Source organism: Mesitornis unicolor, unplaced genomic scaffold (assembly GCF_000695765.1).
Source record: "Mesitornis unicolor isolate BGI_N332 unplaced genomic scaffold, ASM69576v1 scaffold45450, whole genome shotgun sequence".
In the NCBI taxonomy this organism is placed as follows: Eukaryota; Metazoa; Chordata; class Aves; order Mesitornithiformes; family Mesitornithidae; genus Mesitornis; species Mesitornis unicolor.
The window spans coordinates 1-12,953 of NW_010159735.1; the positions used below are offsets into that span (position 1 = coordinate 1).

The 12,953-nt window shown below is 42.4% G+C and overlaps 1 protein-coding gene across 4 annotated transcripts; it reads left to right on the plus strand.

The window, feature by feature from the left end:
- The first annotated feature begins 7 nt into the window (after positions 1–7).
- On the plus strand, positions 8–7,191 carry LYSMD2 (LysM, putative peptidoglycan-binding, domain containing 2). Of its 4 annotated transcripts, none has more exons than XM_010187623.1 (4): positions 8–37; positions 2,897–3,234; positions 4,008–4,012; positions 6,425–7,191. In XM_010187623.1, exons 2-4 carry the CDS (start codon positions 2,897–2,899, stop codon positions 6,469–6,471), a joined length of 390 nt encoding a protein of 129 aa, XP_010185925.1. In that variant the 5' UTR covers positions 8–37; the 3' UTR covers positions 6,472–7,191. The 4 variants fall into 4 exon arrangements, with proteins under 4 accessions (XP_010185925.1, XP_010185941.1, XP_010185933.1 ...); XM_010187639.1 differs by lacking the exon at positions 4,008–4,012 and adding an exon at positions 5,359–5,361 and having other exon boundaries at positions 6,423–7,191; XM_010187631.1 differs by lacking the exon at positions 4,008–4,012 and having other exon boundaries at positions 6,423–7,191.
- The last annotated feature ends 5,762 nt before the right edge of the window (positions 7,192–12,953 follow it).

A 12,953-nucleotide genomic window follows, 5' to 3' on the forward strand; every position in this document is an offset into this window, starting at 1 on the left:
TACGCTGCAGGGCATCGCCCTGAAATACGGCGTTACGGTAAGGCGAGCGCCACCGGGACGAGCCGGGGAGGGGCTCAGCCCCGGGGGCTGCAGGGCCTGAGGCGGCGATTGGCTCCCGTCACGGAGGCGCGCAGTTGTTAGGCCCAGAAAGTAACGGAGCCAAAAGGGGAAGGTGTGCTGGAGGCGAAGAACAGCGGAGAGAGGCGGGTGGAGAGCATTGCGGACCCATAGGGGCAGGAGGGGCAGGTCTCGCCCTGGATGTGGTGCTGGGTTAAGTTTCAGTATTTAGGATGTACGCATCTGAATCTTACGATCTTCTTGGAGGGGTCAGCGCCCAGCTGTTATGGTAAATAGCTAAAGTCTGTGCAGCCCGAGAGGGCATGCGGCCTTTTCCAGCATGGGCTCCAAATTGAGCAGGGCTGGGGGTTCGTAGACCAGTGGCCTCTAAGGAGGGCCGTGCACTCACTGCCACAGGGTAAACCTATTTAGGATGTACGCATCTGAATCTTACGATCTTCTTGGAGGGGTCAGCGCCCAGCTGTTATGGTAAATAGCTAAAGTCTGTGCAGCCCGAGAGGGCATGCGGCCTTTTCCAGCATGGGCTCCAAATTGAGCAGGGCTGGGGGTTCGTAGACCAGTGGCCTCTAAGGAGGGCCGTGCACTCACTGCCACAGGGTAAACCTCTGCTCGCGTGACAGTTCACCACTGCACTCCAGATTAAAAACACCAGTTAAGCTTATCTTGACAAGAATAATTATTTTGAGATTGACACATAGGCTGTGACAAGAAGAAAGTTGTTTTTTTTTTTCCAGTAGCTTCAGGGCTAAAATTTCTTTCATTGTAATCCAGCTACCAGCCTAGAGGTGATGTGCAAGTGTTGCTGCTTTTTCTGCTCTCTTCCTATGGAGAACAAAGTTTGCTTCTGTGGAAAAAGTTGAAAGCTTATGCCAGCCTAAGACATGCAGAGTCCAATAGGGTCTACCAGCAGGCCCTACCACACCACCATTCCCCACAGGTCAGAGCTCACCTACCCTGCCTTCATTCCAGCCCATCTGGGGCCCAGTGAGCCACCAACTGACATAGCCAGATGCAGCCTCAGTAGTCCCAACATGCAGAATTGCTTGGGGCCAAGCACAGCTGGCAGCATGGCACTACACAGCCAGTGTCACTTTGACATCAGCTGCAAAGAGCACCTTCCAGCTGCTCTTTCCAGAAGAGGTGCTGCACTGTCCCAGATTAGTAGGTTCTGACTGGAATGGATTTCCCTTCCTTCTCTGGTTCTGAAATATCTACTAAAGCCTTCCAGCATTCAACCTTTGTTGTAAAAAAGGTTAAAAGTCTATTTCTCTCCCCCCTGAGATTAAGCCACTTTGAACTAAACCTTGTTGGCAACAGGATTACTGGCATTTTGGATTTGCATTGGTCCACATTAAACCAAAGTTTTGCTCACTACAGGGGCAAACCAAAGTGACCTGAGCTGCTCATTGATTTGTTTGAATTTTATTTTGGCAGTGCTTTCTATAATGGATAAAGTGTCTGGCCTAAATGATTTAGCTACGTTGTTCTTAATTCAGAAGTGTATTTGCTTACTGCAATAAGTGAAAAAATGTACACAGATTACTAAAATAGTAGTTTTCTAGGAAAAATAAATTTCTAACACTTTAGAACTGTTTCAGCTAAAGTGAAGTTGTGGAGCAGACCTATAAAGTCTGAAAAAAATAGTTTTAACTTATGAACCCTGAACTTTTATCATAGTAGGAGTTTAGTAAGCTTTTGCTGTGCTGATGATGCATTTAAAGTATAAATGATGGTTTTTAAACATCTCATTTGTTATTTGATTTAATGTTGCTAGTATTTTGCTTAGGAAGCCAGAGCTGCATCATTATAGACTTCAACTGAGAAAGGGACACCTCATGTCAGTTTAACCTAAGGGCAATGCCAAGTTAACTGAAGTCAGCCGTTGTCTTCCTGCTTTAAAGGGTTTCAGCCCAGGGTAGGAATGCATGCAAACATATTTGCTGTTAGCAAAAGGAAAAATTTCGTGTGTCTGCCCAATGACAAGGACTGACTTCCGCTGGAGTCATTATGTGTGCTTCCTGTGTACTTGGCTGTAAGTGAGAGTTCCTGTAATGGAAACATCAGCATTGTCTTTGACTGCCATTGCCTCCAGTATTAATGTTTTTAGAACTTTCCACTGTGGTTTTCCTCACTGGGAGTTAACTTTGCAGCCAGAGACATCCTGTCCAGTGCCTGCCTTGGCATTACATAGCATAGGCAGTTTAAGGTGGATGAAAGTGTTGGGGGAAGAGAGATCAGCATGCTTTGTTTGGCCTCATAGAATGTATTGGGTACCCCAAGATGGTATTCAAAATGTATTTTAGGAAGAAATAGAAAGAGATAGAGTTACAGTAAAGTAGGATGGGGAATAGCAGTACAGTGCATTATTTATCAGCTATTGAAGCATCACCTTCCAACTCCCTCATAGTAGAGATCTCAGTTTCCACCTTTTGTATTGCATTTTTAGAGAAAAGCTTCAGCTAGCATTTTAAACATTTTTTATACCCATAAAGACAGACAACTTTTAGAGATTTTGACAGTTGACATTTAAACTAGCATCCAATAACCATCATAGATCTCATTACCAGGTCAGGTGAAGCTTGCTTTATGCCCTTCATAGAGAGAACTTAGACCCTACACTGTGTAAGGCTACCTGAAAATAGTTTCCAGGCTTCAGGAACTGGAAGAGTAATGAGCTTCTCTTGTTTGTAGTAACTTACTGTCTGCTACCAAAAGAGTATAGGTTTATTGTAACTAAAGGTTGCTGTACTACTTCAGAAAACTAGTGCTTTATACTTTTCCAAAACCTATTAACTTATATTTTTCCTGTCTCTTTCAGATGGAACAAATAAAGAGGGCAAATAAACTGTTCACTAATGACTGTATATTTCTGAGGAAAACCCTGAATATTCCTGTTATATCAGAGAAACCATTACTGTTCAATGGACTTAATTCACTGGAGTCTCCCGAGAATGAAACTGTTGACAGCTCCCCTTCTTGTGATGAAGGACTAATGACAGTTCAGGAAGAAAGTAGTTCTTCTCCCAGTCCTCAAGAGCCTGACAATCAGCCCACTGCACCAGAAGAACTATCTGCCAAAGATTTCCTACAGAGGTTGGACTTGCAGATTAAGTTATCCAAACAAGCAGCCAGAAAACTAAAAGATGACAATGTCAGGTAAACGCCACTTTCAGTATTTAGCGTCTTAATCTCATCCTGAAGGCTTTTTAGTCTAAGCTGAACCTTCTTTGTGAGGTATCTCAGACAGCACCTGTAGTTTTAATTTGGCAGCAGCAAGTCTATGCTATTATCCTGTACCAGATACATTCAGAGCACACCATTAGCAGATGCCTTGGTAGGGCAGTTATAAAGGCTGCCTCACAGTATGTTGTTTGTAGAATAGCAGTAACATTCCATGAAAGCTGGAAAGCCAGTATTCTCCAAGATGTCTTGCTATGTAAGTGGGCAACTGTTTAAGCACTATTTGACTGTGGAGTCATAAGCCAAGACCTATGTGGAAGCTGACTGCGTACAGCAAGGCATGATTGAATTTTCCTTCTGTCCCAAATTGCCTCATAATTATGTAAATATTCTCCATGTTGCAGCTTCAGTTAAGGCATCCTATCTCCTTTGCCTATGCAGTCTCTCCCTTTGTGGATCCACCTATGCAGACCTCTGTCTTCAGCATTTCTTCTACAGCCAGGAGCTCCCCCACACTTGACTTGGAGAAAGAGCAGTACCTTTTGCTCCTCTGCCACAGTGATAATCCCCTCACACATGTAGGCATCCCATGGAGAGTACAGAAACACTTAGAGCAAGAATGGGCTTCAGTAGTGTTTGTTTTCCCGTATCCTTGAGACAAACTTCCTCAGCTTGCTCAAAAGCAGTCTCTTGGGCTGATTGTCTGGCCTGTTTATTCTCTGCAGAAATTGCCTCAGTGGGTGATGCAGAGGTGGTATTTCTCATGCCAACAAAAGGTATGGCTTGCAGGGGACTGGTATTGCTTCTCTTGCAGCAGAGAGCTGGAGAGATGTTACGCCTGCAGATACTTACTTTGCTTTTGCAAATCTGTTTAATGTAAAACTTCTTCCATCATCGTGGTTCACTTCACATACTCTGATTTCTGAGTGCAAGCAACATTTCAGGACCAAATCTATTGAGCATAGTCCTGTCATTTCTTTAAGAAGTTAAGGGCTTATTTCAGCAACTTAAAAAAACCATAGTTCAATAGACAGAAATTTCAAGGGGAGCAATATAGTGCATTTAGCAAGTGAACAAGTCTCATTTGGAGAAATACCCCGTAAGACAGCTTAAGAGGGGAGTGCACCTATTGCACTCCACAGTGCAAGTCTCCAGTGCCAGAAGGATGCTGGTAACTAGTTACTGTCTCAGGGAAGGTTGGAATGCTTTCACATCTTAACACACTTGTCAATTGTTTTCTTTTGAATTGATTACATGAAAGAGGAAGAATAGCTGTTGGAACTGAGATCCTTCTCTATTCAAACTCATTCACTTGCATTGTTATATTTAAAACCATGTAGACAATGTATCAAAATACGTGCAACTGCTGGCTCTCAGATCATCAGACTTGCGTATCTAAAACAGATTAGAGTATGTGTTGACCCATCAGTTAAGCTGGGTGACAGGAAACCACAGTCCCTGCCAGAGGAAGGCAATTATTTTACATCCCTTCAACAAAATAACCTGCTAATTTGCAGAAGGAAATTCACTTAGACCTTGCTGCACCATGAGCAGAGCCAATATGGTGAGAGTGACACCACACAAATGCACTGCTACTACTACTGAAATTAAGTTTAGTGATGCTTTTTGTATCAGAGGTCTAATGCAAGGTCCTTATAGAGCCCTTAATATTTTAGGGAAGTGCTGTGGTAGACTAGAACACTAGGGCAGATACTGTGCTTCTGAGACAGGTCACAGCTTTCCACATTTGCCTTTTAGTGACTCCTTTTGAAAACCTTGTAATTGAATAGAGCCACTTTAATCACTATTGCTTATACAGCCAGTGTATAATATATATATATATAGTATTTGTAAGAAAGGCTAAAATCATTGCTACTGTAACTGCACATCCCTGCAATAACTACAGGTTTAATCTGGAACCTTTTTGAGGTTTCGTTTTTTTGACTGGATTGTTTCAAGGCAAAAGAAACTTCATCTCTTTAGCTTAAGATGACATCTTTGCTGGACTACCCAAGAGCAGGAAAGGGCTGGGAAAATGAACACGGGTTACTCAGCTGAGTGGTTGGTTGGTAGGGTTGGTTCTTCTGATTCTGTTCTGAGGGAGTGATATGAAATTTAAATTGTAGGTAAATAACCACGTTTAGAAATCAGTAGGGAAAAGTCTGCATGGTTGTGGTTTGGAACACTATTGAAATGTGGTGTTTTTACCTTACACCATTATTAGACTGTTTGAATAGCTGTACCTTTGTATGGAGGCACATACGTTGTTAAAAGTACCTGGAAGTCCTCTGGAGCTCAGTGTAGAAGCTGCTATATCTGTTATCACTACAACACTGAAATTGGCAACAGCTTTAAGAACAGGCTGTCAGGAGCAGAATTGTGAAGCTACAGTAGTAGAAAACAGTGATCTTTGGAGTACCTAGGATGGTTGAACTACTGCTTGTCACTGCACTGCTGTAGGTTTGCATGGCTGCTTTTTTTAAAGGCAATATTGTCAAGGAAACAGTAGGCAGACCAATTTTTCCGGAGGATTTTTAATAGCACCACTACCATGGTTTATCCAGTCCTTGCATTAACAATATCGCTTTGGGGCAACTATTTTCTGCTAAGAAAACTCCAAGCAATCAGTCTTAATATTGATTGATGCACAGGAAATACGCAGCAAGGAATATCCTTGCAGCATCAAGACACAGATCCAGCTACACCTGTGACAGACTGCTTCTGTTCTTGCTTCATTTGGGCCATCATCACCCCCTGCCATTCAAAAGGCTGATACAAAACTACAATTAAGCTTGCTTTCTTAAAAAAAAAGCAACAAAAAAAGCCCCAACAGTATGGGGCTCCCACAGGCCCTTCACTTTTTTTATCCTTTACAGTATTTCTTACTGATTCAGCACTGTAGCATCAAGAATCGTTCATTAAACTGTAAATAAGTTCTGAACTTGGACAGCTTTACTTATTTGCAGCATTGTTTCTGAAACACGTTGACGAGGACTCCAGAGATGTGTCCTGAACAGCAGTACACTGCAAGTAGTGCTCCTGTTAGGCAATGCCAGTCTTATTGTGATCCAGTAGGAAAACTGGTTATCTGCATTTGCATTGCAGTTTTACTGTTGAGGCACGGTATGTTCCTGATCTGATGATTATGGTCATTTTCTTTCTAGAGAGGAGAACGAGGAAGATCCTTATGCAGCTTCTTCGTATCACCAGTAGAAGACACATGTGATGGCCTGAAAACTTTCCATGAAATCAGTTCTTAAAGAACTAAACGGTCAATAATTCAAAACCCAAGTCTTTTGGACTCATCGTCTTTATGTACTTAAAACAAGTCAAGAATGGGTAATTGCACTGAAACGATGACCTCTTCTGCCTTCCATAGGTTCATGTCCTTATGCTATATAAACAAAGGGTTTAAGCCTTCCAAAACTAGCAATGGCCTTTATACCCCTTCTGTGCAAACTGTAGCATGGTAGCAACAATATACCCTTGAGGTCACCTTTATGCAGGATGTTGATCTTTAGTAAAGGTTTTGTAAATACTCGTTGAAGTGAAATTTGGTTTAAGTATTTAAAAATACCACGTACGTTTGCTTGTAAATTACAAACTATGAAAATAATAGAGATCTACTTACTCTGCAAACACAGGCAGGTTTGCTGTGGAAGTTTTGTCTACTTCAGGGCTGCAGAACTCGTCTCTGAACTGTGTGTGTGTCTGTGTGTGGTTATGATGTATTCCTAGGAAGGGGACTTCAGCTTGGTTTGATTAGTTAAAGCCTTTCAGGTTTAACAACTGTTTGCAAAGTGGATTTCTGCTAATAAGAGGAAAGAGTTACAGCAAGAGGTTTTTTCTTTGTGAGATACGACATTGAATATCAGATGTAAGTTCTTGTGTGAAGTTATATTTTGTGTGGTTTTAATTTAATAAATGCAAAAATACCAATGTGTCTGTTCATAATGAAGTCAGCTTGGTTCTAGTCTGGTTTTTGTGAAGAATGTTTTGTCTAGTTACAGGAGCTATTAGATGCTAATTTCAGGGCACGTAGCGCCCTTTACCATATAGCTCATCCTCCCAAACGAGACCTCAAAGAACTGTTTGATCTAGTTGTGCAGTCAAGAAAACTTAATGAAGTTTTAATTCAGGAAAGTTTAATAAAAGCCACTCTGGCAAGCCCTTGCTTGAGAAGAGATGCCAGTGTTCAAGTCTGCAAGTGGACCCCACCTGAAGCTCAGGAAGGCAGAGCACAGCCTGCGTTCACTCTTTGCCCTGAAGTTAATGCATTAGCAACTTCATGTTGAGCATCCTGCAATTTTTCCTCCAGAATTCAATAAACGTCACAAAACTTGTCAGTAAGGAATTGCTGGATCCCCACTGTCACAAATGCTGTTTCCTGTATATCGGCTCATTTATATCGTTTATTGCTCCCTCAAAGCAAAATCTTTCTGCAATATGTTAAGATGGAAGCAGTGTAGAAAGTTGCAGTCATTTACTAAAACTAGAAATTAAAATTCAGAGTTAGACAGGAATTGGTATTTCCCTAGAGCTTGCAGAAACTTGGACCCAGCAGGCTCATTGAAATGGTCTCAGCTCCAGTGGCACACAAATTAACAAGAACAGAGAAAGCTTTGAGTAAAGAAAAGGAAGCAGTGATTTTTCTTGAAGAGACCGGTGAATTAATTTTAGGTCTGGTATCTTTCTTAAATTGGGGTTTGTATCAGTTCCTTACAGAACAGTAATTTCTGCTGGTGTCAGTTAACTGCAGTAGGACATTACCAGAGCCAGAATAAACTGCTTTTCCAAAGGCACTGCTAGCTTCAAGCCCACTTATATTTGTAATCCAACAGAAAAGTTTAATCCTTTTCTACCAAAGACGTATTGCTGTAATACCCTCACCTATCAGCACACACAGGACCAGGGCACTTTGCTGAGCAGATCAGCAGCACAGATTTCCTTGCACACCAGGCAGCTGCCCGAGCTCCTGGCAGAGCCGCGTTTCACTCCATCTTCCCAAGAGCCCTGCTGTGGCCATGGGCTGGAGGACCTCCAGGACAAAACCCAGACAGTGACACCATTTGCATCGACTTTTCCTGACTGAGAAAGCCATGCAGAAGCACAAGGGAAGAAGCAGCTATGCCAGCCCAAACAAGCCAGGGCACAGTCAAGCAGAGACTCATGGCCACGCACCCTTCCCCTCAACTGGCAGAAGCCACACCAGCAGATTTCAGCCCAGCAGCACCCTGAGCAACCCACGGCTCCTCTGGAAATCCCACCACACCAGCACTCAGCATAGCACCCACTGCCAAACCATTCCTGTAACCCAGCAGAGATGCCCAACCCATCTTTCACCCAAGCATCTTCCCACAGGGAGGGTTTCAACACTGCCATTGACCACAGCAAAGGCCACAGCCCCAGCACAAGTCTCCATACAGCCAGCCTTCATGGTGCCCCAAGGGCTCAGCACCAGGCCAGGGAGGACTTTAGGGCTTCTACCTCCGCTCCATCTGCTTTAACTCTTCCAGTTCTCCTTACCAAAGCCCTCAGCAGCTCCTCTCCCTGGCCCTTTATGGCTGCTGGGCCTTGCAGCGGGCCCTCAACCACAGCTGGGCCTTGAGGAGCCCTGGGCCCACTGGGCCCCTCAGCCAGGGCAGCTGCAGGCAGCCTGGCTTTTCCCTCAGCACCATCAAAATGAGGTGCTCTGTCCCGGCAGCTTCTTGAAGTGTGGGCAGAATTGAGATTTCAGTGTTTCATTAATGCCTGATCCTGGTTTTCATGTAGATGTGTGTGGTGGTTCATAATCCCTAGGGCAAATACCGGCACCGAATGCCTGTTTTTTATGTAAGGGTGAAATATTTTTGGAGATCGCTTTACGTGCCTGCAAATTCTCACACCCCTTCGTTGGCAGGAGGTCCTGTGGGTGCCCAGTGTACCACAGGTCTGCTCAACCCTGAGGAAAACTGAACAGACAAAAGAAAATGGTGCCTGGAAACAGCGTATCTGACATCTATTCAGAGTAATTAAAGGTGGAGTTTTCTTACTCTGTAAAGAAGGACTTCTCTGAAATAACTAATACTTTAGTATCTTAATCCACATTGTCGTATTATTACTTAATAAAATGAGTTTTTTCTGTGTATGTTATATATTTTTTATATATTATCCTATGTATTTTGCTTTTCACTCTGCCTTTATTCTTCCTACGCTTGTCACTTCATTCTCTGTTTATATATTTATGCCAGTCCTACAAGGTGTGGTTTGGGGCTGGAAAGGGGCAATTTCAGGCAGAAGTAAAGCCCACAGTGCAGGTAAAATCCCATGTTTTGCAGCTATTCTGTGGTGGGAAACCTGCACGTTTGTAGTTTTGTTCTTACATATTCCTTCAGTCAAAGCTTGGAAAGTCAAAACCTGGGCAGGCTTGGACTTGGATCTTTTTAAATGAAATGTGGGACATAGCTGAAAAGAGTTTTCATTTCAGACTTATTTGTGCTGTGCCTGGAGGCTCCTAAACCCCTGTAGGTCCAGCTCCCTCAGCCATCAGGAGCTGTCCTTGCACTTGACTTTCTCAGAGGGGCATCCCCGTTCCTGCAGACATCGCCGTGGTCTCCTATTGCTCCGAGGTGCAGGACCTCCTCGATAAGCTGGGCAGTGGAGAAGAAAGATGCGTTCTCTTTAACACACAAAAGCAGCCTGGTACTACTGTAGCTTGTAGTAAAGTGTTTAATAAAGTACAGTATCAGAAACAGTAGTCTAATAGAAAAGCTCAGAAGGTGAATACTGTTAATATTGTACTCGGTACATTTTCAGTGACAGTTTAGGGAGTGAAGGATTTCTGAAGGACCCAGCAGACACACAAACAACATAGAAAACTGATTTTTGTCGATTTAGAACCAGAGAGATGCAGGTGTTGGAAATACCTTTCTTACCAAGAAAAAGGAAAGCACTGACAATGCGGTTTACTAATTCTGTACTAAACACTCACAGCAGACGTCCAGTGCTGATGTGCTCCAAGTGTTCCCTTCAAATAAGGACTGAACTGCAGTGCAGGCTGAAACTCTCATCACTGTTTGATTTTAATTAGCCTAAATCATAGCTTTTTAGAAATGCAGGGTGATTCATCGGGCTGGCTGTGTTTTTACTGTCTAGCTCTGAAAGGTGTGATGTATGGATAAATGTAATGGATAATGAAACCAGTATTTGAAGCATTCAAATAACAAGATTAATGGGCTTGGGCACGATGGGAAGTGAATCTAGTTTGATTCTAGGAGCTGATGGGAAGTGAATCTAGTAGATGAGAGGCTCATCTGTCCATCAGATGCTCTGCTCTCAGTCATCAGGTTGGGCTCATTGGTCCACGTGTGCACCCCGAGTGATGCGCAGCAGCAGGGTAAGCACAGAACAGGTCCAGGAACTTGCACACTCCAAACTCAGATCAGGTCGCACCCATTGTTTGGACATTTTCCTTCTAAATGAAGTAATCTATGATTTGTAGAAGTTCTAAACTTTGCAATACTTAAAAAGGTTAAAAACTATTGTACTAGGCTTTTTGTGGATACAGAGTGTTCATTATCACAGGTCACTGATGAGATCTTTCCATCAGTGCCAGAGTCCTGCACAGACTCCCGAGAGGCCAAAGTAAGAATCTAACTTTCAATGCAAATAAAAAATATTCTTATACTATTCATTATGTGGACAGAAGAAGAAAGTTTGCTGATTTTAAAAGTAGCCATTGGGGAAGGAAAGCTTGTCCTTTTTGTATTTTAAGTGCAGATCCTACATCACCACCACCTCCCCAGCTGTAAAGGTCTATGGTGAGAGATCTCCTGATTTCTTTCATGAATCCAAAAGTCCACTTTTCCAGTGGGATGGTCACATAAGAAAGTAAATCTCAGGATGCTGCAGAAGACGAGAGAGATCTATAGGGGTGAGAGGACACTCTGGGAACATCAGCAAATAATAAAGATTAGAGGGTTTAGATGAGAACAGAGACACTGATTCAAAACAGCACGAATTCTTTTTCCCTCATGATTTTCTGCAGTGTTTCTAAGGGACTGTCTTCCAAACAGGATGTTGCATTGGCTACATTTCTGGATACAATTTTTATCTTAAAATAAATACCGCCATTAGTGACTGATACTGCAATTTAATGATCCATAAGAAGATGTGTACGAGCAGGCAGTGATGCACTCTTTGTGTGCTAGAAAGCATTCATTGGCTTAGGTATCACCAGTTTTCAGACAGATACACCGTTACACTTCAATGCCATCACATTAATTTAATGTTTGTTACCAATAACGCTCTATTGATGATGTTCAGTTGATTTGTTTCGCAGAGATTCCAGAGTTTACTTCTGCTGGCTGAGAAACGGTGCTGAGATCCCCTCCTCCTCTTCAATCTCTGACTGCGCTGTGCACACAAGGAAGGAGACATCTCCCCGTTTACAGAACTTTGTGCTGCCCAGGCAGCGTTGTAAGTCAGCATCTCCCTTCACTGGCAGGCTGATACTGATACCTCGGCATCAGCTAGCATTTTTTGACTGTAAAGTTTCAGAAATATCATGAGATTTTTTAAAAAGTGAGAGGGATAACCTCACTTTTCAATGAGGAACCTGTAAGCAAAGAGAACAGGGCTTTCCTGCAGTTCATTTAGACCAATGGCTGCTGTAGGGGGTAACCCTCAGGACTTGCATCTTCTGGAACTGAGTTTAAAATTTACTTTTCTAAAGACCTTCTTTTTACCTTTGATCTTGCTTCAGGAGTATTTCATACGTAAAATTATTCACTTAAATACAAAATATCTCATAAACCATTCTTCAAAAGCTCTGTAAGTTGAGGGAGAAGAATGAGGATGCCAGTTTTGTTTTTTCCATTCTTTAGGAGGTACCAAATTCTTGGCTAACGATAGCAGATATATGCCCCGAAAATAGTTTTACAAAATAAAACTGCTTCACACGGATGCACACCACAGCCTTGATACTCAGAGATGCTGAGATACAACATCCACAGGTTCTTGAAGTGAAATCTTTGTGGAAAGCAGGGCCTATGTTCCTAAAAACATCTCTAGTTGCAAACTCCTCTTCCCATGCAAAATGACTTGAATTGCTTTCCTTTGTGGGTTTTTTTTCTTCAAAGTAATGGCTATTTACACTTGCTATCAGGCTACTCACGTCAGGAATTCAACTAATTATGCATGCACAGGCAGCAAATGGTGCACCAAAGAGAATGTTTATACATGCTGAATGAAGCAACAGTGGGGAGAGTACAGCTCCGTCATTTGAAAGGCAGTTTAGTGCCAAAGATGTTATCTAAGGACACTGTTTGTCCAGGTTAGAGAATACCACGTAAGAAATCAAAAAGGGTCAAGGAAAAAAAAAAGTATTAGTATTTTAAAACAAGATTTCAGAATATAAAACCATATTGAGATTAATGAAAACTTTAATAGGTGAATTATTTTCAAATATTTTATTTAGAGACCTATGAACTATTTCCTAATAATGCCCTTTACACAGTTGAATCTATAGAAAGCTAGTGGAGTGAGAGCAAAAAGGGGTAGCGTTAAAAAGACTTTCCATCAGAAATGATTGGGTTATCTACAAACGTAAACCAGAGACAAAGAATAAATCAAAGAGACCATTACGTAGAGATTTACCCTGTCAAATAGAGATTCGGTGTCAGAATTTGGCGCTTAGCGTTGATTTGTTAGTGTAG

Coding starts and splice junctions, on each gene's coding strand:
- LYSMD2 (XM_010187623.1), top strand. CDS start 2,897: ATGGAACAAATAAAGAGGGCAAATAAACTGTTCACTAATGACTGTATA.